At 41.4% G+C, this 25,644-nt stretch overlaps 7 protein-coding genes across 11 annotated transcripts; 4 read left to right on the top strand and 3 right to left on the bottom strand.

The window, feature by feature from the left end:
- Nucleotides 1-502: 502 nt before the first annotated feature.
- LOC108030517 (zinc finger protein 706-like) lies at nucleotides 503-2,315 on the top strand. Its single transcript, XM_017103406.3, has 3 exons — nucleotides 503-677; nucleotides 988-1,137; nucleotides 1,919-2,315. Exons 2-3 carry the CDS (start codon nucleotides 994-996, stop codon nucleotides 2,006-2,008), a joined length of 234 nt encoding a protein of 77 aa, XP_016958895.1. The 5' UTR covers nucleotides 503-677; nucleotides 988-993; the 3' UTR covers nucleotides 2,009-2,315.
- A 320-nt stretch (nucleotides 2,316-2,635) lies between these two features.
- On the top strand, nucleotides 2,636-4,756 carry LOC108030715 (zinc finger protein 706). Its single transcript, XM_050886307.1, has 3 exons — nucleotides 2,636-2,834; nucleotides 3,574-3,725; nucleotides 4,415-4,756. Exons 2-3 carry the CDS (start codon nucleotides 3,582-3,584, stop codon nucleotides 4,502-4,504), a joined length of 234 nt encoding a protein of 77 aa, XP_050742264.1. The 5' UTR covers nucleotides 2,636-2,834; nucleotides 3,574-3,581; the 3' UTR covers nucleotides 4,505-4,756.
- Nucleotides 4,757-4,758: 2 nt separating this feature from the next.
- LOC108030690 (CDAN1-interacting nuclease 1) lies at nucleotides 4,759-6,500 on the bottom strand. Of its 3 annotated transcripts, XM_050886306.1 has the most exons (4): nucleotides 6,177-6,500; nucleotides 5,955-6,066; nucleotides 5,581-5,891; nucleotides 4,759-5,502 (listed from the first exon to the last, which is right to left on the bottom strand). In XM_050886306.1, the coding sequence occupies exons 1-4, from the start codon at nucleotides 6,434-6,436 to the stop codon at nucleotides 5,250-5,252; spliced, it is 936 nt and encodes a 311-aa protein (XP_050742263.1). In that variant the 5' UTR covers nucleotides 6,437-6,500; the 3' UTR covers nucleotides 4,759-5,249. The 3 variants fall into 3 exon arrangements, with proteins under 3 accessions (XP_050742263.1, XP_016959213.2, XP_016959214.3); XM_017103724.2 differs by having other exon boundaries at nucleotides 5,581-6,066; XM_017103725.3 differs by having other exon boundaries at nucleotides 5,581-6,085; nucleotides 6,177-6,312.
- A 647-nt stretch (nucleotides 6,501-7,147) lies between these two features.
- Nucleotides 7,148-9,435, top strand: LOC108030612 (zinc finger protein 664). Its single transcript, XM_044094853.2, has 2 exons — nucleotides 7,148-7,227; nucleotides 7,284-9,435. The coding sequence occupies exon 2, from the start codon at nucleotides 7,309-7,311 to the stop codon at nucleotides 8,767-8,769; it is 1,461 nt and encodes a 486-aa protein (XP_043950788.2). The 5' UTR covers nucleotides 7,148-7,227; nucleotides 7,284-7,308; the 3' UTR covers nucleotides 8,770-9,435.
- Nucleotides 9,436-10,181: 746 nt separating this feature from the next.
- LOC108030611 (kelch-like protein diablo) lies at nucleotides 10,182-14,501 on the bottom strand. 2 transcript variants are annotated; one of them, XM_017103604.3, is made up of 7 exons: nucleotides 14,306-14,501; nucleotides 13,261-13,366; nucleotides 12,244-12,962; nucleotides 11,366-12,057; nucleotides 10,999-11,188; nucleotides 10,743-10,930; nucleotides 10,182-10,622 (listed from the first exon to the last, which is right to left on the bottom strand). In XM_017103604.3, exons 2-7 carry the CDS (start codon nucleotides 13,307-13,309, stop codon nucleotides 10,598-10,600), a joined length of 1,863 nt encoding a protein of 620 aa, XP_016959093.1. In that variant the 5' UTR covers nucleotides 13,310-13,366; nucleotides 14,306-14,501; the 3' UTR covers nucleotides 10,182-10,597. The 2 variants fall into 2 exon arrangements, with proteins under 2 accessions (XP_016959093.1, XP_016959092.1); XM_017103603.3 differs by having other exon boundaries at nucleotides 10,182-10,930.
- A 436-nt stretch (nucleotides 14,502-14,937) lies between these two features.
- LOC108030597 (uncharacterized) lies at nucleotides 14,938-22,545 on the top strand. 2 transcript variants are annotated; one of them, XM_017103578.3, is made up of 5 exons: nucleotides 14,938-15,856; nucleotides 17,202-17,920; nucleotides 17,985-18,203; nucleotides 18,423-19,160; nucleotides 19,216-22,545. In XM_017103578.3, exons 1-5 carry the CDS (start codon nucleotides 15,733-15,735, stop codon nucleotides 19,744-19,746), a joined length of 2,331 nt encoding a protein of 776 aa, XP_016959067.2. In that variant the 5' UTR covers nucleotides 14,938-15,732; the 3' UTR covers nucleotides 19,747-22,545. The 2 variants fall into 2 exon arrangements, with proteins under 2 accessions (XP_016959067.2, XP_016959066.2); XM_017103577.3 differs by having other exon boundaries at nucleotides 19,213-22,545.
- Nucleotides 22,546-22,589: 44 nt separating this feature from the next.
- LOC108030598 (zinc finger protein 236) lies at nucleotides 22,590-24,103 on the bottom strand. The gene is made up of 2 exons (XM_050886305.1): nucleotides 23,924-24,103; nucleotides 22,590-23,869 (listed from the first exon to the last, which is right to left on the bottom strand). The coding sequence occupies exons 1-2, from the start codon at nucleotides 24,044-24,046 to the stop codon at nucleotides 22,619-22,621; spliced, it is 1,374 nt and encodes a 457-aa protein (XP_050742262.1). The 5' UTR covers nucleotides 24,047-24,103; the 3' UTR covers nucleotides 22,590-22,618.
- Nucleotides 24,104-25,644: the final 1,541 nt, after the last annotated feature.

Raw genomic sequence — 25,644 nt, 5'->3', positions numbered from 1 at the left:
ACAAATGATCTCTAAAAACTTCATTATTCAAATAGTTCAGCTATATGTAAAAGCAAGCACAGCTTTGTTTACAATTATTATATTATTTGCTTAATTAAATTAGTGTTTTTGTGTTTTTTGTTTTTTATATTCCTTATTAGTTAAAAAAAAAGAATTTACTTTTCCGGTACTTAAAAAGTGCTACTGTTGTATTTTTACATATTCGGTCGTTTATGAGGGCGTGTAAAATTTACGGACGGATTATTTGTTAAGCTACCTGTTTTCAAATCCTCGTTTTCTATGTATGTATTTATATAGATTGAAAGGATTAATCAGTCCATAAAGCAACTGCTACCAAACTTGATTTAAAAGATGAAGAAAGATGCTTCCGTTTTACCAGTTCGGCATTTGCCCTTACGTACTTCCCAGCGCCTTAAGGGGTTTGAGTCAGCACTAAAATCTATCACAGACCTCCACCCAAGTATATTTGCCTCCGACCGTTTTTGGTATACCTTAGCTCTGGTCCCATTCAACCTGGCAGAGAAACAAAACTCAACAAATTAGTATATTGCTAAGGCGAATCGTCAACAATTTCGGGTATAAAATCAAAACAGTTTTGGACAACGAATTTTAGCTAAATCGCAAGGTTGCAGCACCTGCATTCAGCAAAGGCGACCAAAATTAATCGGGCTAATTAGGTAAGTTAGGATGTGGTTCGGAATAAAAGGCGAGAACGTGGTCACAGTCCACATTTTCTCTTGCGGGGGTGATTTGTTGTTGTTGCTAAATGTTTTAAATTAAATATAATGAATATCTTATCGCTGGAACTATGCAGATCGGAAATCTCATTTCCTGTTTAGTAGGGTGTAGTTTGCAGTGGGAGAAAGTGAAAGTAACTGCGCTTCTTCCGCCTTTGTTGCAAATCCCGTTTGAGCCTAGCGAAAAAACAACGATTAATGACCTTTTGGCGAAGCACTCGTACTAACAATTCCACTCCCACCTTTGCAGAAAGACATGGCACGCGGACACCAGAAGATCCAGTCGCAGGCGAAGGCCTCCGAGAAGCAGGCCAAGCTCAAGAAGCAGCAGGGACACAGTGCCAACGACCAGAAAAAGGCGGCCCAGAAGGCACTCGTGCATGTGTGCGCCGTGTGCAAGGTGAGCCAACTTGGAACTCAAGATAATTTAGGCTTCTTTGCTGTCTTTGGTAGAGCCCAAGTAAATCGAGAAAGAGCTGTATGCATGTGGCTTAAGAACTCAAAGAAAATACTTTGATATCTAACAGTTAGTAAGAATGTGTTAGCAACAATAGGATGTAGTCGAATGAACCAAACTAGATCCGTGTTACTTTCTTTAAAAACAAAATAGAAATATGTGCAATGTCACGCTCTTCCATTGGCCTAGAATTTTCTGCTTAAATATATTTTTGAAGTACACTTTTTATTACTCATTTTTAAATTAAAACATCTCTGTCCTCGCACACAATTGTTTTGCAAGGTACTCCGGTTTCTAACACAATCTATGTATATTCAAAAGGCGACTAAAAACTTTCTTTTTCTAATACTGCTCAGTATAGACAAACGTATTGATTTAAATTAAAGTCGCCGTAGTATAACTGAAAATACATTATTCTAAATACATTCTACTTACTACTGAATTTCTTGCTTTAATAACGATGATTTGTGATCTTTTTGTTGTTCTAAAAAGTTCAGCGAAAGAATAATTTTAGCTGCCTTCTGTTACCCCTAAAAAAATGAGTTCTAATGAAGTTTATTTTTTTAAAGTAAATGTATTTGTACTGATGATATATTGCCGAGATTAGCCGATAGCAACTTATTGAGATACTCGTATCACTAATATTTCCGGTTATAAGTTAACGTTCAAATGATAACTATTTTTGAATGGAATCTAATCAAGTGTCTTTTCTTTTCCATTTCAGTCTCAAATGCCCGACCCCAAGACTTATAAGCAGCATTTCGAGAACAAGCATCCCAAGAACGACATGCCCGAGGAGCTGAAGGACGTCTGATGACCAATTTGGCCGAGTGCATGTATAAATTTATCAAGCGGGAGGAGATCTACGAATTGCCTACCAGTACGAAACCTTTGCATCAATAACTTTACATCAGCCCAAGAAGAAAACCAGCAATCAAGCCGAAGCCAAGAATATGGATAATAGTAATAATAATTGTATTTCCAATTTTTTGTATACACGCCGCCGTCTTTGGTTTTAGTTTAAAGATTGAAAATAACACAGTGTGTTCGATGAAAAGCTACCACAATACGAAAGCAACCAACCACGTAGTAAAATAAATAGGAATGATTTTATTAAGATATTTACTTAGCTTTTCATACATGAGCAACAATAAATACTCCGTGCGTCGTTTTGGATTCGGTTTACAAAGATTTTATACAATTTAAGCCAGAAATCTATTTGTACTATAAACACATAAAAAAAAGAAAATGGCATTTTATAAGAAACAAAAAAAAAACAAATGTTAAAAATAAAGTAATTTAATCTAAATACTGCGCTATAAAGTTAAGAATTCTCTAATTTTCCAGTACTTAAAAAGGTTTGAGTCACCGCTAGCCCCACCAAATATCTACACCCCCTCACTACCGATGGCATATATAGTACATTACGCGCTGCATTTGGCTATACTTTTAGAGTTCCATCTGGTCCCATTCAACCTGGCAGCGAAACAAAACTCAACAAATTAATAAATTGCAAAAGAAAACCGTCGACAATTTCGGGTATCAATCAAAACAGTTTCCAGACAACGGATTTCGCCCCAGTCCAAAGGCTGCAGCACCTGCATTTAGCACAGGCGACCAAAATTAATCGGGTTAATTAGGTAAGTTGGGATGGGACTGCCTCCCAGAAAGAGCGCAGAACGTGGTCGCATCCACATTTTCTGTTGCGGGGGTGATTTGCAGTACAGTGTCGTGCCAGGCCCGATTTGTGTATATTTGCAATCTTATCGGTGGAGGTACAGGGTTGCCCATATTCGACGGACCCATCTGACGGCGCCATAACTTTTGACAGAGATGCTAGATCGCTAATGACATACCGCGTTTGAAGCGTCAGTCCAAGCTGATTTTTACCATGGAACAATACACGCCACGAGAGCGCTCTGAAATAGTTGAAATTTACATTCAACAGAACAAGTCAATTGTGAAAACTCAACGTGCTTTTAAAAAATTAAAAAATGTGAAAAGTGCGCCTTCCAAGAACACCATTAAGCGTTTATACGAAAAATTTACGACTGGTGAGGCTCTTTCTAATCCGAAGAGGCCAAATAAAAGTCGACCAAGGCGATCGGACGAGAATATCGCTGCCGTACGAGCCAGTGTTGAGATGTCCCCAAGAACATCCCAAAAACGCCGTTCTCAGCAGTTGGGCATGGCTCGGTCCACTTTACAACGGATTATTCGCGTTGATTTGCATTACACAGATCGGGAGATCTGTACCAGGTAATCCAGGGTCGAAGAAGTGAAAGTTACTGCGCTTCTGCCGCCTTTGGTGTAAGCCCAGCTTGAGATGATTGCTGACCGTTTGGCAAACCACTTATACTAACAGTTCTATCATTTTAGAAAAAGACATGGCACGCGGACACCAGAAGATCCAGTCGCAGGCGAAGGCCTCCGAGAAGCAGGCCAAGCTCAAGAAGCAGCAGGGACACAGTGCCAACGACCAGAAAAAGGCGGCCCAGAAGGCACTCGTGTACGTGTGCGCCGTTTGCAAGGTGAGCCAACTACAGTGGAACCCCCCAAGTCAACCATTTCTGTAGAGCATACCAAGGAGATTATTTTCTCTGCATATGTACAAGAAGATTACAAAAGATCTGATCCGTCCTATAGCAGTTACCTTATAGTGACTTTTTTAAAAAGAATACCAAAAAATATAAACATCGCTTAGCATCGTAGGAATACAAATTCAAAATTCAAATTTTTTAAATTCTAAATTTTAAAGTTTGGAATTATTTTGGCTTACAAAAAATGTTCGTGATGATGGGTATTAAGATAGCGTTGCTTTTACATAAACCTAATCATGTGAGGTCTTTACCAACAAAATTACAACCTTTGACAAATTACTTGCATCTTATCTAGTATAAAATGTATTTTTCAAAAAACACATTACAATTTGCTATCATAGAAAGGAGAGCCGTAAATCTAGTTCCTTTGCATTTTAAAAGCACCAAACGGAATTCCACAAGTAAACAAACCAATAATTGCTTTGAAGTTTTAAATGCCTGCTTGATAAATTCCGTTGCACGCAAAGCGAAATTAACAAAAAAGAATTAGTGTCTACTAGTTCAGGGAAAATTCGTATGTTGCACAGTTTTTATGCGACATGGGAATCCGGTTTAATTGATTGAAAAGTCTATTAATATGTGCTTATGTGAAATCTTATCGTGTGCCTCCTCCGTTCCAGTCGCAAATGCCGGATCCCAAGACTTATAAACAGCATTTCGAGAATAAGCACCCCAAGAACGACATGCCCGAGGAGCTGAAGGACGTCTGATAACCAACTCCGCCGTGTGCGTATATACATATATCAAGCTGAAAGAGATCGACGAATTGCCTACCAGTACGAAACCCATGCAAAAAAAAACCCAAAATCAGCCCGAAGAGGGAGGATTCGGGTTAAGATACAACTGGAAGGGGTCCAGCTGAATTTTGATATACACACTGCTGACTTTTGGTTTTTACAATGAATATATCACATGACTTAATGGCTACCACAATACAGAGCAACCTACCACATAGAAAAATACATACGTTTGTTTTGATTTTTATTTCCCCGAAGGACTGCAAGCAATTTGAGTCGCAATAATTACTCTTGCTCTGGTTTTGATTTGTTTTATGAACAACGATTATTACAATATTTTATAGTTTTATATAAGATGCATGCCAGGAAAGGAGGAAACCAAACTTTTTGTACTATAAACAATTAATAAATCATGTACATTTGAATTTATAAATACAATAAAATTAATTGTTAAAACTACAAAATGTTATTGCTGCAGCAGCATTGTCTAATAGCTAATGTCTAAATGCAAAGCATCTCCGTCTTCATACTACTATTAGAAGTGATTTAGTTTAATTTGATTGTTTTAGGTCTACTTAAAATTGTACACTTTCTAATTGGGTGTAAGTTGTCTATGTACGCTGCAAAAACAAGCACATATCGTTCAATTGGTAAAAAATCTGGTATGCGGAATATGACTATTTCCTGTGTCTCCGATGGCTTGAGAACTCTTCCGCTTTCATGAGGGATTATTCAGTTCTTTGTCCGGACATAAGACTTCTTTAGAGTGTTCTAAGTTCTGACTCGTCGAACAGGGATCCGCCGTTATTGCTGGAGTTTCTATTGCGAATTCTCCTTGTGCAAGCTGCATGAAAACCAAATCTTCTTTGGCCGGAAAATCAGGGAGTACAGTAATGCCAATGTTATTATCCGGCAGTAAAGGAGTTTCCTCGTGGTAACCAAACCAATAGATTATAATTCCAGGCCCAAAACTGAAAGAAGCGATAGATATAAACAAAATGTATTAAGATAATCGAAAAAAGTGACTTTCAATTGGATGCAGTCCTTACCGATTGCAGTAGCTATGAAGCTGCTGTTGGATGTTGAACTTGTGCCCCTTGGGGTCCCCGAAATTGGCCTTGCTCTCAATCCAGTTGATCACAGAGCCCTTGTAAAGGAATGGCAGGATCATTTTGATGTCCGGCGTCTTGTCATAGCCCATCCGCCGCAAATCCTGCTCGTCATAGAAGTGAATGCCCGCCTTTGTGGCCAGAGTCTTAAGCTTCAGTTCGTACTCCTCGCCGATGATGCGTCTTCGCAGGTCCGTAATGGATCCCTCTTGATTGTCGCTAATAATGCACTGCTGCACGTTGGCCGCCAGCTTGGGGTCGTCGATGAGATGGGGATGCTTCAGAAACCGTGAAATGTGCGAGCGGTGGCGTACCTTGTACTTCTCGTGCAGCAGCATCCTGCACAGAGCCACTGGATTGAGTCCCTCGACACAGGCCATCTGGATTAGCAGGGCGTTGTCATAGGCGTTCTTTTGCTCCTCATAGCTAGGGGGAGAAATTGGGACTATTATTGGTAATAGTATCCTTAAAACCTTAAAGAAGCATGCCTGTCCAGAGAAGAACCCCCAAAGGTTGTACTTTCTGAGGAGCCTTACATTTTGAGGAGCTTCTTGCCCCGTTGCTCCTGTTTGTGGTGTTGACCCCGCGACCTGTTGAAGAGCTCCGATTGAAGGATGCAGGTCAAGGCCATCGGCTCCACGTCCTTGAAGAATCGGTTCCTCAGCTCAAACTCACAGTCTATAGCCAATCCATGATAGCCGTTGATGAACTGGCAGATCCGGTTGTACTCCACGCCGCTCAGGATCTTCCTCTTCTGCTGCACATTTCCGCCGGCCGGATCCGGGGCTTGGAACATTTTTAAAAGCCAGAAACCGAACTAATTCCAACAAACTGGGAAAGAGCGCCAGAATAGTCAGCTGTGCAGCGAGCGCTGATCGAATAATCGTTCGTATGTATCGATTGCTTAGTGATGGGAGTTCACGGCGACTGTTCTCATGGGACTATCATTCACACTGCTCATGCTGTTGCAACACGGTAGGAAAGGTCACTCTTAGTTTTAACCTTAATTTAAGATATAATAGATTACGAATTTTCAGCCTAGTCAATGCCTCATAAATGTTATTATCATTATTTCTGCAGTGTTCTATTCACAATATTTTATTGATTTTCAAAATCCTTTATTCCTTTACTTTTAAACAGACCTAAAGCTATAACCCAGCGTTTAAAATTCACCGCCTTTTAGTCTATTTAGCCTAGTAAGCCAGCACCTGCTCGCCTCCCAGGCCATCTCTAATATTCTGTTCCTCTCTAACTTAGTTACGCGGTTTTTGGTATGTTTAAATTCTAAAAATTGTAAATTTTTTTGGGTTTTTGCAGCCCATTACTACATTCACTGTTAAAAAAATGTATTAATTTTTCGAATTTGTTGTAAAGAGCTCTACTGCTTCCAAATGTCTTTCAATGCCATTTTTATTGTGACAAGCGTATTTCTATTGTGTCCTGAACAGATAACATGAACCATTCGATAACAACACCAGGGCAGACCTTTCACATCTCTAAAACATTTTTGAGGAAGTGTAAACAATTTCCAACAAATCCATTGGAGTTTGGGATTTTTCGCCTGGTTGTACATACCAAATTAAAATCGTACGAAAATACTCAACATCTTCAGAAGATTATCCTATTGTTACTGCATTATGCAGGGTTTGCCTGGGAAATGGCGGCGACATGATCAACATATTTAAAGAGAAGCACGAAATCGGAGTTTCCATTGCAAAAGTGATCTCAGAATGCACCGGCCTCAAAGTTGAGAGAGACGACCTATGTCCCGAATCGATTTGCCCTTCCTGCCTAAGAGATGCTCAAAATGCATTCCACATAAAGTATATCTACGAGAGGAGCACCCTTCTCTACTGGCAGTCAGAAAAGAGTAAGGGTCCCCAGGAGAACGACCTAAAGAAAAGCGGAGGAGGAACTCGGCTGGCTGTCTCTCCAGTTAAGGATGAAGTGGCTGAGGAGTTTCATGCGATGCAGGAAGCATGTATGGACCAAAGCCAAGTAAAGGACGTACCATTTGAAGAGGACGCTCTTGAAAAAGAGGTTCCCACTTTACAATGCGACACAAGGGCGGATGTGGCGGAGGAGAGCTTGCAGGTGGGCGGTATTGGCAATAGCACGGCTAGCTTAAAGCGAGAATATAAGAGCCGTCATTGTTCAAGAACTCCTGCATCAAAGTCAGTTGTTGAACGTCAGCTGCGAGGGTATTCTGGTAAACAAAAACTCCAGTGTCCGAAGTACTTTCTTCGGAGCTCAAGTCTGAGCGCCCACCTGCTAGTCCACACAGGCCGACCAGTTTTCAACTGTTCCCAATGTCCAAAAAGGTTTTTCAGGAAGGCACGTTTCGATTACCATTTGCAAGAACACACAAGGTTCAAGTGTTCTCACTGCTCACAGGACTTTGCCAAGGACTCGACTCTTCAAAAACACTTAAAAGTTCACTTGGGAAAGCGGTCATTTAAGTGCACCCAATGCCCAAAGGCTTATACCCAGGCAGGGAATCTTAAGGTGCACATACGAACACACACGGGAGAAAAGCCTTTCAAATGCACCCACTGCTTAAAGAGTTTTGCATGTCATTCAGGTCTTAGCTCGCACATGAAAACGATCGCAAACGAAAAACCGTTCAAGTGTTCCCACTGTTCAAGGGCCTTTAACCAGGCACAGAGTCTTAGGGTGCACATACGAACCCACACGGGGGAAAAGCCAATCAACTGCACCCACTGTTCAAAAACTTTTGCGCATATTTCAGGTCTTAGGTCTCACATGCGAACGGTAAAAGGCGAAAGACCGTGCAAATGTACCCAATGTCCAAGGGCTTTTTCCCAGAAAAATGCTCTCCGGGCTCATCTGGAGGGTCACCTGAAAAGTACCGCGCAAGAGAGACCTTTTGTGTGTACCCAGTGCTGGAGGAATTTTGCAACACCTAGACACTTGCAGATACACTTGTGGGCACACACTGCCAGAAAACCGTTCAAGTGTTCCCACTGTTCAAAGGCGTTTAGGCAGACAGAGCAGCTTAGGGCACACATTCGAACCCACACGGGAGAAAAGCCGTTCAAATGTACCCACTGCTCAAAGGCTTTTGCAAGCCGAAGTAACTTTATTACCCACAGTCGGACACACACATAGCCCTACCAAAGCCACAGCTGTTAAGAAACACAATTGGAGTCACGAAGAAGACTGAAACATTCCAACTTTAAAGTCGCGCAATATGATATGTGCAGAAAGATCAATAAACTATCATCTAGCTGTAGGTATTCTTACTGAAATATGAATACAAAAAATCCGGATCTAACAGCTTGTGATTTTCATATAATATTGTTAATTAATATTATATATATATACACCTCTTAACGAGGACGAAATCGAGTGACGATCGCACCTCTAACTAACAAAAGTTCTGATTTCAACTTTTTTTGTCAAAAACGTAGTATAGGATCTACTATATATATTTTCTTAAGTGTGCCTTAGCACACTCTCCTGCTGCGATTCGTCAATACGTAAACTGTCAATCTGTGCCTCTGTTCTGCACAAATAGATTGAAATTAAAATTTCTCTTTATCTAAATTTGCATATATTTTATTCTTATATATCCTTACACTAAGCACGGGTTTACAATTTTTAGATTAACACTTTGTCTATTATTTTTATTAAGCACGTTTTTTTCCACTCAATACAACAATAAATTATTATTGTATTTTTATGAATAGTGTGTGTGGTATGCGAATATTTGTAAGTGTGTTCACCACTCACTTAAACCTATAATATAAATAAGCTTGGTTTTTGTGTTGTAAATGCTCTTCTTAGTTATCATTTGGAAGCAAAGTTTTTTACCCACTTGCTCGATTTAACAACAGTGTATTAAAAATAATGACAAACGTGCACAAACGAAATAACTAAATGAGATTCAAAAGCGTATAATAAATAGTAATTTCGGAAATAAATAATTTATTAATATGTGGTGGTGTAAAAAGTCAACATACAAAATTTGCCGTTATTGGGAGACTTATTTGTTTTTCTCCCCTGTCTAAGCATTTATTTCGAGTTGGTTCCTTCAGCTCGATGGTCAAACTTGGTTTAACAATAATTATTCATAGAACGTGTCCTCTTTCCGGGTAATTGCTTTACCGGCTTACAATATAGGATTAACAATATTAAAAATTTATTGGTTTAGTGTTGATCTTACGGCTGAATAATTATTAAATTTACTATGGATTTTTTTGGGCTAGGTCTAACTTTTTTGATAACTTGTTTATCTTCATTGTTCCTCAGGGTGAACATTGATTCTATTTAATTCTTGAATTCTTCTGTTCAATTCATGTTATCGTATTATCGTTGAAGACGTTTGCAATAATTCGGTTCAAAGAGGACTTGCTAAAAAACTAATGCATCATTAAGTTGGTCGATCGAAATATTGCACCATTGTGATGTCTTATTTCGGACAAACTCGCTCGAATTCCCTCCTTATGGCTACATTATGTTAATACCAATTTTTCACTTGACTTTCGAGCTCATAGTTTAATGATTTACAACTAATCGAATTCGTTTCTAATTTAATATTTGATTCTGTTTTTTTTTTTGAAGAAGGCATGGTTACGAGCTAGCTATTTCCATGAAATAACACCAGCAACATTTAGAAATTACGTTTTTTATAAAATATACTTGCTTAGAGTAGAATCATGTATAATTACGAAAAGATGGGGATGAGTGAGATTGCAGGTGTACGGGAGCGAAGGGGTTATGCTAACTCTAATACTATTCTGGGAAAGTCTAACAAACACGCGCTTCAGGCTCTACCAAATAAACAATTAACAATTAATACAATGCGATTACTACTGCTAGACAATGGGGTGAAAGGGATTTAGTTGATTAGATTTGGCTTCGATTGCGAATATTGTTAGTAGAAATGCGGCGGCGGCAACGTTTGCGAGGGCAACGTCGTCGGCTGCTGCTCCCATCAGACAACAGAATCCTTGCGAATCCTGTACTCGATAGCATGTGTTTGGGGGAGAAAGAGACAAACAACAGTATTTCATCAGCAATGGAAGGGCAAGGAGTTGGAATAGTTTCAGGGATTTTGTTGCTTAAAACTGTTTTCGCACCACATATAGTTCTCAGTCTGGGGGGCCCGCATCACGCCCACGCCGCCGCCCAGTCGGCGGTAGTTCATGCAGCCGCACAAACGCCACTGGTTGGTCTCTGGGTCGTAGACCTCGATGGTTTTCAAATACGCGGACCCATCAAAACCGCCTACCGCATACAGCTGTCCATTCACGACGGCCAAGCCAACCTACAGCGAAACGATTTCATTAATTTAAATATCATTCGGTGCGGGGAAGTGGATATAAACAAACTCACCCCACTGCGACGCGAGGTCATGGCCACGATGGGGCTCCAGGTGTTGGTCAGTGGATTGTAGCGCTCGGCGGACGAGAGCTCCATGCAATCGTCCCGTCCGCCGACGGCGTAAATGTAGTTGTTAAAGACAGCGCAGCCCAGGTGCTTGCGTCGCGTGGACATCGGGCTAACAGCCACCCATTTGTTGTGTCTATAACAATATAAACAAGGCATTTTATATCAATTCATGGAGTGAGTGCAATCAACCTTGTTGTTAAATTGGTTTTCCCTTAAAAACATTTTGGGGTTTTAAGTTGGAAAATTTTGTTTGGAAAATTTTGTATAATAAAACCTTGAATAGATCGGTTAATCGTGATGTTTCATTTACCTGGGATCGTAGCGCTCCACAGTGTTCAACGGGCACTGTCCATCGGAGCCACCAATTGCATACAGGAATCCACCAAGGACAGCTACCGCCACACCCAGCCGTCGTGTGGTCATCGGGGCCACCTTTGACCACTTGTTCTCCTTGGGGTCGTATCGCTCCACATGGTTCAAGCACTGAACGCCATCCTGGCCACCCACTGCATACAGGAAGCCGTCGAGCACGGCCACGCCTACGCTAGTGCGGCAGGAAGTGGTAGGCGCCACGTCGCAGGACCACTGATTGGTTTGCGGATCATACCGCTCAATGCTGTTTAGATAGCTCTGTCCGTCGTGACCGCCCACTGCATACAGTAGATCATTCAACACGGCCACGCCGACTCCGCAGCGCCGCTTGCTCATAGGAGCGACCATTTTCCAGTCGTTTGTCTGCGGATCGAAGCGCTCCACGGAGGCAATGGCATCGCCGGAACACCAGCCGCCCACTGCGAACAGCACTTCACCTCGCCGTGTCGGTTTGCGAGGTCTGGTGCGCGGTCCCTGCATCAGCGGCCGCTCCTGCGGAAGCAGCAGATAGTTCTTGGCCTCGTCCACCAGATCCCGGCAGGCCTCGTCGCTGCGCACCAGGAGATCAGAGCCCACCGTGCCCACCAGGAACTTTGGAGAGAGTAGAGGCAGACGGACATGTTGTAGTACCTGGAATAAAGCGGATATGTTTTAGTTTTTTATGCATATATTTAATAGCTTAATTTCTTTTGCCTAGACTCCTAATAAAAAAAATTCAGATACCAATTTGTTTTGACTGACTAATACTCTTTAAATGGTTTTGAAGTTCTGAGAGTATTTAATGTATTTTAAAAGTATTTTAAGGATCCAGCTCACCTGCGCCAGGTGTTGTCGCCGCTCGGCGACGTTGTACTTGAGCCAGGACATGACCGCGTTGAAGACCTGCTCCTCCGAGCGCACGTTCAGCTCGTCGCTGCAGATTATGTCCACCAATTGGCCGACGGGCAGCAGCAGGAACTCCTCGCTCTCCATCACTTCCTGGAAGTTGTGCTGCGTGAACTTGTCGGCGATCCGCAACAGTTCCCGGCAGGAGTGTGTGTCGGCGAAGGCGCGGATGCCCAGGCAGTTGGTGGGGTCCAATTGTCGCTTGAGGAACTCGCAGCAGATGTCTTGAATCTCAACAAGTTGCAGCAGACAGGCGGCGGGAAGGAGCGTCTGGACATTGGACTCCTCGACGATGATGTGGGCGGTGTAGCAAAAGTCAATAAGCAGCTCCATGGCGTTCTCGTCGATGTCGCGTATGGTGACCTCCGTCTGGCGCGATTCCTCCAGTTCACCGGTGAACATGGCACAGAAGTAGGAGCTGCAGGCGGACAGAATGACCCTGTGGGCGAAGATCTTCCGCCCGCCCACGTTCAGGACCACATCGCAGAGCTCCCGATGGCGCCGCAGCATATTGAGTTCCGTGAGCGTGACCTTCGGATGTTTCTCGGAAGTGTGAGAGAGGCGGGCGGGCGACGGAGGTCGGTCCACTGCCGTCGATCCAACGGAGGAGCCGCCACCAGCCGTGGAATTACCACCTGTTCCGGTGACAGCTGTTAAGGAATAGTAGAAAAGGCTTCGAGTTAGAAAATGTTATTTAAATAGAATAGCAGTAACTTAAGAAAAAACAATGTAATGAAGGCCAAATCTAAAATATGAAATTACCTTTAAGTAAGTTATAAGTTAAAATAAGTAAAAATGAAGAAATAGGCGTCCAAAAGTTATTCAATAAGGCAAAGAGACTGAATGACTCGTCAGAATGACAGTCGATTTTGTTAAATGAGGGATGACACTTTTGAGCGAAGATGATATTTTTTGCATTTATTACTTAATTATTTAAACCATGCTTACCAGCATCCCGTGGTTGAGCGGTGGAGCCCGAGCCCGGCAGGTCGCCCATTCTGTTCGCTGCTAAGCGCAGCGGGCCGGAAGCAACCCAACCCCACACGGCGTCTATCTATGGGTCAAAGGGAAGTTAGGCCATCAATAAAATAGTAAATTGTTAATTAACGTCGAAGTCTATTATAGCTGAATCGCGGTTATAATCAATGAATGTAGTCGATAAAGCATTATAACTTGTTTCGGAACTTAGTAGTCCATATATGTAAAGATGTTGTGCGGCTTTGCACCTTAAGGAGAAATGGTAAAAACTATAAGCTTAAACAGTCTATTTTTCTGTAATAAACTAGGCCGAATGTAGATAGGAATTTTAGAAATATTACTTCATTTAATCATGAGGTTTCTGATTTGTTTTATCTATTGTCCAACGACTTTTGTACCGTGGACTGACATGGAACCAATCATTAGTCTAGCTATAAGTTCTTGGTTTTAAGAAATTAAAGACTTTTGGTGTTGATAAAATTCACATCTTTAACACTGGAGGAGGTGATTTTGATTTATTTTCCTTTTCCTCCACCAACTTTTGCACCGCCCACACACACACATGCCATGTAAAGCGCACACGCATTCATAATCTTGAGTCCATGGACATAAAGGTGGACCTTTGGCTTGTTTGGGCACATTTAGCAAAGAACAGAAAAATATAACTTGTACAACTTCAATAATTAATGTTGAAGTTCATTGAACTATAAGTAAACAGAGAAAACTACCTATACATAACCACCTACTGCCTATTCTTATCTGTTATCTGTGTTATCTTTAAATCGAAAAATAGAACATGTGCTATTATCGATATGAAAACCACCAAAGTAAGTCCATCTAGCGTAGCGTAGTGTGTTATGTAAACATTTTTATCAAACACTGATTTTATTATTATTTCAACCAATTCACTGATACTCCTTTAATTTGGGAGTCAACCTGGTCCACCTTAAAGCACACACACATACGCGAGCGGCCGATGTTGGCTTAGATGTAGATTTATGTGTAGGTGTCCCACCTTTGCGTCTCTGTTCTCCACGGATACAAAGCACGTCCAGGGCCAGCTGCAGGCGGAAAATTTCGAAAATGCAATCTTGCTGCTGGCTTAAAGCGACCACATCGAAGATTCCTTGCGCGAAAGGCACTTTTCTGCAGGGAAAAACCTTTTTCTTTTTGGCCTGGAAAAGTCGAAACACACGATTGATACTAGGGATGTGAGCTGAGAAAATAAATCTATATCGATATTTCTCAAAAAAAATATCGTGAAATGTATCTGTGCAAATATTTACATATCGATACTTTTTTGCAAGTAACTACTGATAGTTAAAATAATTAAAATAAATAAAAGAAGCAAGTTTATGTAGTATAAAGATTTAAATTTATAACAAAAAATACTAACAAAGCCAACTCGTCCAATGCTATCGATAATTTTAATCTATTCCAAAATAATTATGAATTAAGCCAAAGGAAATAAATATATTTTTAAACTGATTTGCAATTTTAAACTAATTGGGAACTTGACAAAGCCCAAAAAAACAAACCCTAATAAAAATAAATTTTTAAGAACTCGATTGGCACATCACGGGTCTGGTCACACTATTTTTATGAGCTGTAAGCGCCGATGTATCGCTTCCACCGTGAGTGCTTAACCCACCTCTAATTTCTATACGCGACGCTGATGAGACGAGGAAGGAAATTTTCGAGGAGTTGAAAAGCCCGTAAAAAAGTGCAAAATAGTAACTAAATTTAAGTGCAACGTGTAAATAGATAGAATTGGGATCGCGGTCATATAGCTGGCAGCGATTAATTCAAGATTAAAGAGTGGAAAGTACGTGAATAGGGCGAGAAGAGAAAACACAAAAACGTGAGACTGTGTGGGTGCGAAGAGTTTTCCGTCTCCCTCGCACCAAAGTGGAGCGCACTCAATTATTTTGTGGATGGAGTGGAACAACAACACCAATAATAAGAGCCACAATAAATACGACGTCACAGCAATAGCACCAACAACAAATACAAATGCAAGTGCAGAAAATGTTAAGGAAATCACAGAGACAACGAAGAGCGAGAGAACAATAGCGAAAGCGTTAGAATGTAATGCAAATGCAATCGATGTATTAAAATTAAATAGAGTACAAGAACAGCAATTTCATTGGAAATTCAAATTCGTGCGACAAAAGCGGACGATTGCAGAAATTTTCGAAACTTGGCAGCCATATTACCCACAAAAACAACGCCGTTGTAAAAATACGTGACAAAACGCTTACACACACACGCAGTCGTACACCCACACGCTCGCACACAAAAGAGAGAGGAAGGGAGAGAGAGAGAGAGACGCGAACGTGAATTAACAAACAAACAAAAATATTTTGCGAAAAAGACAACCAAACACAAAATCAATCCAATAAAGTGTATTACATAAGCAAAAAGCGCGAATATCGAAATATTATGGAAATTGCACCACTGATCAATAACGCCGTCGCTGCCGTCACAGCCTCTGCCGCCGTCGCTGCCTCTGCCTCTGCTAGCGCCCACGTCACGCGCAGCAGCAGCAGCAAGGAGAATGATAACGGTAAGCGGGGCTTCAGATGATAATCGCCCCATAGAGGTCCACAATAAACCATCCACACATACAGCAGTCACAGGACACAGTGGCTACTCCACTAGCGGGAAGTTTTTCTATAAAAAACTGCGCTCACGGTCCTGTACCTACCCCAATGTTTGCATCTGTACAATGTACAGATCTTTCCTTTAGGTCTCCTGCATCTTTTACTTGAACCTTTCTAGGAACTGAAAAAGCTAGGATGGTAAGGTATTAAGTTAAAGTACTTGAGAGCATCTGTAGCTGGGTTGACTGCTTAAACAGATTATGTACATAAATGTTCCTATAAATTTAGGGGCTCAATTTACTTACTGAATAGTCATTGCCAAATACCAAGTTCTTTGACTTGATTGGTTCAGAACACTAGATAGGCGATTTTCAAAAATATATTTATGGCTTGCATGGGCAAACTAATAATAAATTGTAGCAATAATATTAAAATTGGAAGGATAATCACCAGTTCTAGTCTGTAAAGTCTAGTGTTCGACCTGCAGTATGTATAGTTCAGGCTACAGAGGTCGGACTGTAGTTCCCTGTACCCATTGCACAAATAGCCACCCACACCAGCTAGTGTGCATGTGCATGTTGCAACACTTTTCAACGGAGGTCGCTGAACTGCGCCGAGTGTTTTTTCACTTGTTTTAGAGGCCAAGCGAACGGAGTACGGCAACAATAGCATAGTAATAGTAGTAGTTTTGCCTTTTGCCTCGCTGTTTGTTGTTGCGCAATTGGCAGCGCGGACAGATCATTGGCCAGCGATTGCGATTACTCAGCAGTTCCTCAAGGTGCTCCATGGCAAATAGCACTTGGCTCAAATTCTTAGACAGCTTGGCCACCAATAGTGAAAAGGCTATTTTAAGACACCTACAGTAGTGCTTTGAAATCAAGTAGTTAACCTTTAAAGGCAAACCCAGAAGATTTTCAAAAAGGTAGTAAAACGTAAATTGGTACACAATATTAGGTTGACTAAGCTCTATAAACGTTAAAGTTATTATTAGATGCTAGATTAATATCATTCCAAAAGAGTACCTTCAAAAGAAAGATTATATAACCTATCTGAAAAACCTTTTTATACACGTTTCATTGGTTACTTAAGGTTTTCTAATTAATTTAAACTCGGTATCAGCTGAATGTACAAAACTGAAGTCATGGTGGCTGGGGCACGTAAAAAAAGTGATTTCAGAAAATCGGACGAAAAATAGATACTGTTGGGCGGTTTTGTAGTACCATTACCTCAGGGTGTTCTTATTACTTTGCTATCAGTTCCTTGGTGTCGTGTGCTTATCTCCAAGTGTTTGTTTTTTTCTATTTCAAGTCAACAATCTGGCGCTGCTCGCTTCGATGACGCTACAAAAAGTGCTGAACATCAACAACAACAATAGCCAGCACAGCAATAACAACCACAGCAGCGATATCAAGCAAAACGAGCAACCAAAACAACAGCAACCACAACGACGATACCTCGATATTAAGAGCGAATCCGATGTACTAAGCCAATTGCTAAAAACTGGAGCAGTTTTCACCCCCACGCCCACAGCGCCCATTGCCATCGAGAGGAAGAAGCAGTCGCAGCAGCAACATCAATATGCACAACAGCAACAGCATCATCAGCAGCAGCAAGGCAGCGCACAGAAGCAACGCCTCAACTCATCCATATCATCGACCCACTCATCGACATCAACGAACTCCTCCTACGGCAGCTCATCCTCGGAAGATGCTGTTGCCGGGTCTGCCGCATTAGCCACCATTACACCCAGAACCAACACCACGAAGGCGTCCAGCATTAAATTGCCAGAGAAATCGAAAATTCCGTCCGATATACTTGATGATCTGGCCAGTCGGTTTATAATCAATGTACCGGACATGGAGATAAATAATCTAATTCGAATGTGTTTCCAAATCGAGCTGGCCCACTGGTTCTATTTGGATTTCTTTTGTGCTCCCGAAACTGGCGAGGACGGTGAGACTCCGAAGAGTGTCCAGCGAAAGCTGCCAACGGTGGGCATCAAACAGTTTGCCATGCAGTTGTTCCAAGTGAGTACTTTTGATAGTTTTCCTCGAAAACTCTGTTCACTCTGACTTATGGCTTTTCTACCAGCACATTCCCTTTCTGAACAAGCACTTTGACACCGTGGACCAAATCCTGGACCAGTGGAAGAACTACAAGCTGTCGGTGCCCACATATGGAGCTATTTTGGTGTCCGAGGACCACAATCATTGCTTGCTAGTGCAGTCCTACTTTGCACGCAACTCCTGGGGATTTCCCAAGGGCAAGATCAACGAGAACGAGGATCCAGCCCACTGCGCCACGAGAGAGGCAAGTCGGGAACACTCAATGACTACAAATTATAAACCAGTTATTGTTACTTATTATTTTATCCTAAAATCCATTGTTAATACCATGATAGGAACAGTCATGTTCTTAATTTTCCTGTCGCACTTAATTTATTCAAAATTGAGATATTTAGAGTTTATAATTCAGAAATGTGACCATTTTATTCGAAAATAGTATTGATTCCAATTCTTGCCCTTGCAGGTTTATGAGGAAACCGGGTTCGACATCACGGACATCATCGATGCCAACGACTACATCGAGGCTTTCATCAACTACCAGTACACGCGGCTGTACGTGGTGCGAAACATACCGATGGACACGCAGTTCGTGCCCCGCACCCGCAATGAGATCAAGTGCTGCGACTGGTTCCGCATCGATGCGCTGCCGGTGAACAAGAACGATGCCATTTCGAAGGCCAAGCTGGGCAAGAACTCCAATTCCTTCTTCATGATCATGCCGTTCGTGAAGCGCCTGAAGAAGTGGGTGAACGAGCGGAAGGCTGGAATTGAACCGCGTCGTCGCAAATGCTCCGGCCAGCAGTCGCCGAAAGCAGCCTCGCCCACGAACATGAACGGGAGTTGCAAAAAGGACGTCGCCGGGGTGCGAAATGAATCACGGCGCCAGAGACACAAGTCAATGGGGGACTTGGATGGTGTCAAGTTGAATAATCTCAGTGGCAAGATGACAGCTGGACCGGGCGCGGGATCGGCAGCTCCCGCATCCACCACCGCTGCCATCAACTCCATGAACATTTGCAATAGCAATGGGAAACGCAATAAACAAAACGCGGCTGCGGGCAGCAATCAAACAACGCCACTAACAACAGCAACAGCAGTGACGTCGAATGGAGCCGTGGGAGGCGGCACAATATCCTCCAAGCGTCAACTGTTCCACAGCCAAAGTCAGAACGATGCACAGCAAGCGGCAAGCAATGAGAAGGTGAGTTCTGGGCAGTTTGTGTAACAAGTTTACAAAACCCTTATTCCTTCAGCAGATTGTCAGCTCCTTTGATTTAATACGCAAGGAGAAGCAGCAACAACTTAAGGCAGCTAAGGCGCAGAAGCAACAGCAGCAGCAACAACAGCGAATGCGCACCAAGTCCCAGAGTGATAAGCAGTTTAACCCACAGCAGCCAGTGAAGATCTTGGGACGACAGCAGCCCACAACGGGCATGGATTTGATAGCAATGCTATCGGCAGCGGCCGCAGCTCAAAAGACGCCAAAGACGGAGCAGGCAGCGCAGCAGCAACAACGACCACGACCAGCGTCGGTGTCACTTAACTATGGAGCAGGCAGTGCCGCAGGAGTCACACCATCGGCTCCGGATGCCCAGGACATGCACAAGCTGCAGCGCATGGCCTCGGGCACAAATTTGAGGATTTTGAAGCGAGCCCAATCACAGCAACCGCAGCAGTTGCAACTGCAGCAGCAACAGCAGCAGTTGGGCGTTGACTTCACGCCAAATTTCAATTCGTGGACGAATTTCTCCTTTACCAAGAACTTCATAGCAAATGTGTTTTGCTAAACTTCTCTTTAAATCAGTCAATATCTTCCTTTCGAAATTCTGAAATTGATGCATTTCCCAGCAAAAGACCAGGTTACCGGGGACACCGAATAGTTTAGCAGGCTCTGTGGTGTTAACAGAACAGAAACTTTGGAGACTTGCCAGAAAATGAAAGCATGCCAACTGCATTTAACAAGTTCATTTGTTATAAAACTAACACTACAACTACCAACACTTTAGACAACTAATCATGTCTAGTCCTAGGCTTTGGAGACTATGTATGAACGTAAAGTTTCCCGATCTCTACACTGGAGGTTCAACTTTTCCACACACATAATATTCTACGTTAGGGAACTGCAAGCACACTCAAACTAAAAAATTGAATGCTACCAATTCTGTAAGACATTTTTAACACGAAAAAGAACAAGATTTTCTTACCAAAAACAAAAAAAAAGAAAACGAGAGTCTTCCGCTCAGCACATGTAAAGTAATATTTTGTAAAAACACTGCAATCGCTGTTCGACTTTAAGACCCAAGTGAAAACGAACAGATTGAGTATAATTATGTTAGAATCCTTCCTGTATAAGCTAAAAAGTGTTTATTGTGAGCCAAGTGAACCAAGCCTACTTTGAGCCAATAGCTCGCCGTTTGAACGTATTTTTAGAGAAAACCAACAAACTAAATCTAACTTAACTAAAGCGTAGCTTTAACCCGCCCCGAGTACAGATCTTTGTGCTTAGATTTCAAAGTCCAACGTTGACTTTTTGCAAGGGCGACGAAACGCTTCTGCGGGGCGAGAATAAAATGATAAACCAGTAAAGTTTCTGGGCCGTATTACTTACTGCCCGCCCCCACCTACGAATGATAGACGAGAGAGATGTGTAAGAAAGAATACAAATAATAACAATGTAAATAATTAAATTGTGATATAGTATTTCTTAGCACAATTGTGATCTTAACAAACGGCTGGCAACTACAAAAACTTTTATAAGCGAACCACAACACCATTTTAATCAATCAAAAAGAATGCCCCGCACACAAACCGTTCAAATTTGAGACCCCCTTTCCCACAATCAGGGGCAATATCAGGCATATCTCAGACGAAAAGTGTTTCGTCAAAATATTTTTGACAAATTGGGAATGCGAAGCTAAATATGAGAAAACAAAACATTTAACGAATTTAAATTAGTTTAAAATTGAATGCTAACAACGTCTTCAATCATGATAAATTTATATGATGTACACGAAGAAATGTAAAGTATAGGAGTGATTTGTAACTTAAAGAAAACCAGAGGAGAAGTATATTTTTGTGAGCCGTTAGTGCGTAAGAAAGAGGAAGAGGAGCCTTCTAAGAAATGTTAAGTCTTTTGATAACTACGCGTAGAGGTCGTTAGGGTTTCCACCGGGCCGAGTTTCCTATAATTCTTAAGCATGCCGCAACATGTATCTAACTTCTCCATCAAGCATAGTCTCCAATGTGTGAAACAGTTGCCTATTAGCGTTTATCTTTAGCCTAAGCAATGATCAGCAATGTCTCCAAGGTCGTAACCCCAGAGTCTATAAGTTTACAGCACTGAAAATCAAAAGAAGTTCCCTGTAACTCGGTCTTTTGTGTATAATTCGATACTAGCTCTTTAATCTAAACCACCAAAAACAGAAGAAATTTGCATTTGCTTTAAATCTTTTACAACTGACTTTTAAAGCTTTTTGAAAAGCCATATTAATTTTTATTTTATATGTTTACTCAACTGCTGCAAATTTGTTTTAAACATTCTCTTTTAATTTGGATTCGGATTATATTTCATTCTTATTAAAAACCTATAGTTTAACCTTTTATTTTTTGGAAGCACTGCAAAGTCCGCTTCCAGCCGCCATAGACAAATGCCTAAGGGAATTGACCGTAATTTGGATCTATTTGGTTCGTTACCTTCTTTTATTCTTAAAATAAACCCGAAAATTAATTTCTTTGCGCATTTGTCTGGGCCAAGCAACAAACAAACATCAAACCTACCCAGCAAGCAATGAATATCAAATTAAAAACAAGAACAGCATTGTTTAAGCAGCATGAAAACAACAAGAAAACCAAGGATTAAATTTTGTTGAAAAAAGTAATCAAACTTCAAACATTTTAATTACAATACGGAATCCAATCAAACCGACTACTGTTTGTCGACCCGAAATACTGTTTGAAATTCGGCCCAAATCCAACCCGAAAACAATATAGTTTACATTCATCTTTGTGAAAAACCATAGACATAGCGTTAACTAACTTTAGTGAAGGGCTCCCGGAACAACAACCGACAACATTAAGTTAATTTAAGTGAACGTTGGATGCGCGAAGACTTGATATACTGAAATCTTGCCAACACCTGAAAGTCATGACCGCCCGACGATCCGAGTGATCCGAATACTCGCTCCAAGCTAAATTTGCTATGCATTTTAACCATTGTATCCGAAAGAAAACCAAAAAGAAATCTGCAAACACGTCCAAAACAAAAACTGAGGCAGTGAGTACACAAGAACAGATTTCCTGAATAGAAAATGGATCCAACACGAAATTTGATCAAAATAATTGAATAATCCAAGTTGTTGGATAGTATTTACATTCTTGTGTACGCACCTCCTGCAAAATCATACGATATCAGAAAAAAGTGTAGAATTTAATGCCAAAACAACCAATAACGAAAAACGAAGTTAACTCTCCAATCAAGAACAATTGTAACGTAAAAAGATTATTAAACAACTAATTTGTGGCATATATATTTCCAACATTTTCCCCCCAAAATTCCGGCAATAAATTGATGTACCAAGTTTTAAGAACTCTTTTTCAATTATTCACTTGGGTTAGCAATAAGAAACACAAATTTTTGGCGAGAAGACTTTTGTTTTATTACTACTTTCTTGGCTCTTTCGCCCTTTCAACACTTATGTATTTGCCCTGCTGCAGAGAAATCTTCTTGGGCAGGCTGATAAACTGTCCTCCGCTGGAGGGATGCGGCTGGACGAGTTCCTGCGGACGGAAAGTGCGAGCCTTCTGGGCCCTGAACTGTCGCTTGTCGTACGGCACCTTTCGAACATCCGGTGTCACCCGCTTCGAAGGATCCAAGGTCATGAACTGGCCCATCCTGTGCAGTCGCCAGGGCTGTAAGTGCGTGCGCATGTGGATCATGAAATTCCCTGGCAGTATTTCCTCATTGCAACCGGCATGTGGGCAGAGGTGACCCCGACCATTGTGCCACTTCATGTGCGCCGCAAATCGGGACCACAACCGGAACCTCTGACTGCAATTCTGATAGCGGCACTGGAAGACCTTTGGCAACTCAGACTCGGTACTGTGTTCCTTCATGTGCCTCTCGTAGGATGCCAGGCTCTTAAAGGACACGTTGCACTCCATACAAATGGGATGTGAAGCACTGTGGGCGCTATTCTCGTGGCGGATAACGTCAAAGTACCGTGGGAATATCTGGTGGCATTTGAGGCAAAAGAACTCCAGATCCCTTCCACCGCACTTGCTCTTGGTATGCCCCGTCGACACGATGTGCCTCTGCAGCTCGCGCGAAGTGGGGAAATCCGAGCCACATACACGGCAGTAGTAGGTCGGATTCGGACGGGTCCTTCCACTGTGCATCCGAACGTGGGCCAGGATTTCGAGCACCTGGTCGCAGCAAGTGCATACCATGCGGGTGGCTTTGGTCCTGTCCTTGAAGAACTTGGTTATCGCCAAGCCATCGCTAGCCAAGCCCACGCTGAAGAAATCCTCGGGCGATGGTTGAAAAGGTTGCTCATTAGACAATTTCATATCGTCGTTTTCATCATCAGGTCCCTCTTCTGTTCCCTCCATATAGTATTCTTCAGAAGACGACTCCCCCTCTTTTCCTGGTGATTGCTCCTCATCATCCCTCCCTGGTTGTTGCTCCTCGTCATCTTTCCCGGGGGTTTGCTCCACATAATTTTCCGGGTACTGCTCCTCATCTTCTGATGGAAGCTCAAACTTCACTTGAAACGCCTCCGAGTCGTCTATTTCGAGAGCTTTATCCCGGATGTCTTCCTGTGCCTTGCTCCATTCCTCAAGGCACTCGCTCATACGCGAAACCTCATCCAAACAGGGCTCACAAAGGCACGAATCCTCTCCCAGAATGGTGACCTGAAAAGAGTATGTGATATAGATATACCTATAGAAGCATTTCGACGAACTCACATCAATATTGTAGCACTCGAAGAGTCTTTGCAGCAGTTTGTTGGCCGATTTGAACTTGGCCTTTTCAAGATCTTCCTCTACTGCTTGGTTAGTCTTGCATAATTGGCACACTTCTCTTGGCATTTTTTTTCAATTTTATGAAATTTATGAAGAAATTTTCTCGTTTCCAATGTGGGCCAATCGAAACTATCGATGACTGTGAAAAATCGCCGATTCTTTAAAATCGATAGTTTGCAGTGCTGGTATTAACATCGATAGTCAAATATTTTTTTATCGATTTATTAAAATTTTTAATGAAAAAATCTTAAAAATTAAAAAAAATGATATTATATTATATTTTATTATATTATATTTATTATATTTTGGGTAACTACAGATGAAGGCAGGTATCTTCTTGGATCTGTAGTGACACCAAAGGTGTTTGTTGTATTGCTTGCTGTAAGTGCTTGAGGCCTAATCCAAGCCGTGGTCCATGTTGACATATTTTAAGGAAATGCAATTCCCAAAATGAGATTTTAAAATGTTTAAAAACACCAAAAATTAAATTATTTATAAAATTTAGTTTTTTTTGTTTTTTTTTTTAAATAATTTAATGTCGGTTTAGCAATTGTGAAGCTAAATAAAAGATAAGATTATATTAGGTTATTACAAATTTCGCTGTGAAACACAGACCTTGGAACTTTGCACATCAGTCTGAAGGAAGAAGAGTTTCATCCCTCGAGGATCCAATTTTTTTTTTAATTTTAGTAAATTTAATGATAGATAGACGCCGGGAAGGGACTTGGGGCAGGACCCTAAAGCCTGGTAGGTAAGATGTGGACACCAAATTAATTTCCGAGGCGCGTCTTCGGCGTGGGCATTAAAATCGTCGAGATTGCCGCTTACATTGTTGGAGGAATGTTTAATGATGTTCAAAGAGGCAAGGTCAGCCAGGAGACTGAAACATCAGGACGAAAACGAGGTTTTTGAGAGGTCTGAAGGGCATATCATGTTATAGCATTACACCATTAACAAATTTTACGATTTTACTGTATCATATCGAGACAATAGTTCTTGTATTCGCAATAAAATTATCTTCTAGTTAAACCTTTAAAAAATGAGAGATTTATGACTAACCATTCTTTACACAATCTCAAGTAAATTTTTTGAAAAAAGGGACTTTTTTTTAACTTAAAAAATGTGAATTTCAATTTACAATTTTTGTTTGTCTCTAGAGCGGAAATTTCGACCTGCATCTTTCCCGACGCAGGACATGTGCACATTTGAGGCTCCTTGGCAAAATTATTGTACCAGGTATAATATTACATATAAAATTGAGAAGACTGTTGAAATTTATAACAATATAACCTGAAAGTTTCGTTTCAATCAAACATTTTTTCGTTTCCCAAAAAATCGATTTTTTGATGCTTCTAAAGCATCAGGTGTAATAGCCTCTGCACACACGTGCCTTAAAAGGCACGGATTTTTTAGTCAATCCAATTCCGAAGAAGCTGTCAACGCTTTACAGGCAACCAGCACCAGCGACAAAAGAACGTACCCGGTTTTCATTTGTGAAAAAAACCTGATGCAAAAACTCAGTCTTTCCGGGCAGTATGTAGAAAATTAGGTATTGGGAGGTAAAATTATATCTATTTTTTTCTTATTTCTGATATCCACTGATAACGTCTTTAAAAATTGTCCAAAAGAAGCATATAAATATTCAAACAAAAACACCTCTTAGC

Source organism: Drosophila biarmipes, chromosome 3L (assembly GCF_025231255.1).
Source record: "Drosophila biarmipes strain raj3 chromosome 3L, RU_DBia_V1.1, whole genome shotgun sequence".
NCBI lineage: Eukaryota > Metazoa > Arthropoda > Insecta > Diptera > Drosophilidae > Drosophila > Drosophila biarmipes.
Note: the sequence above shows the minus strand (reverse complement) of the source record. Positions and strands in the feature narration are given on the sequence as shown.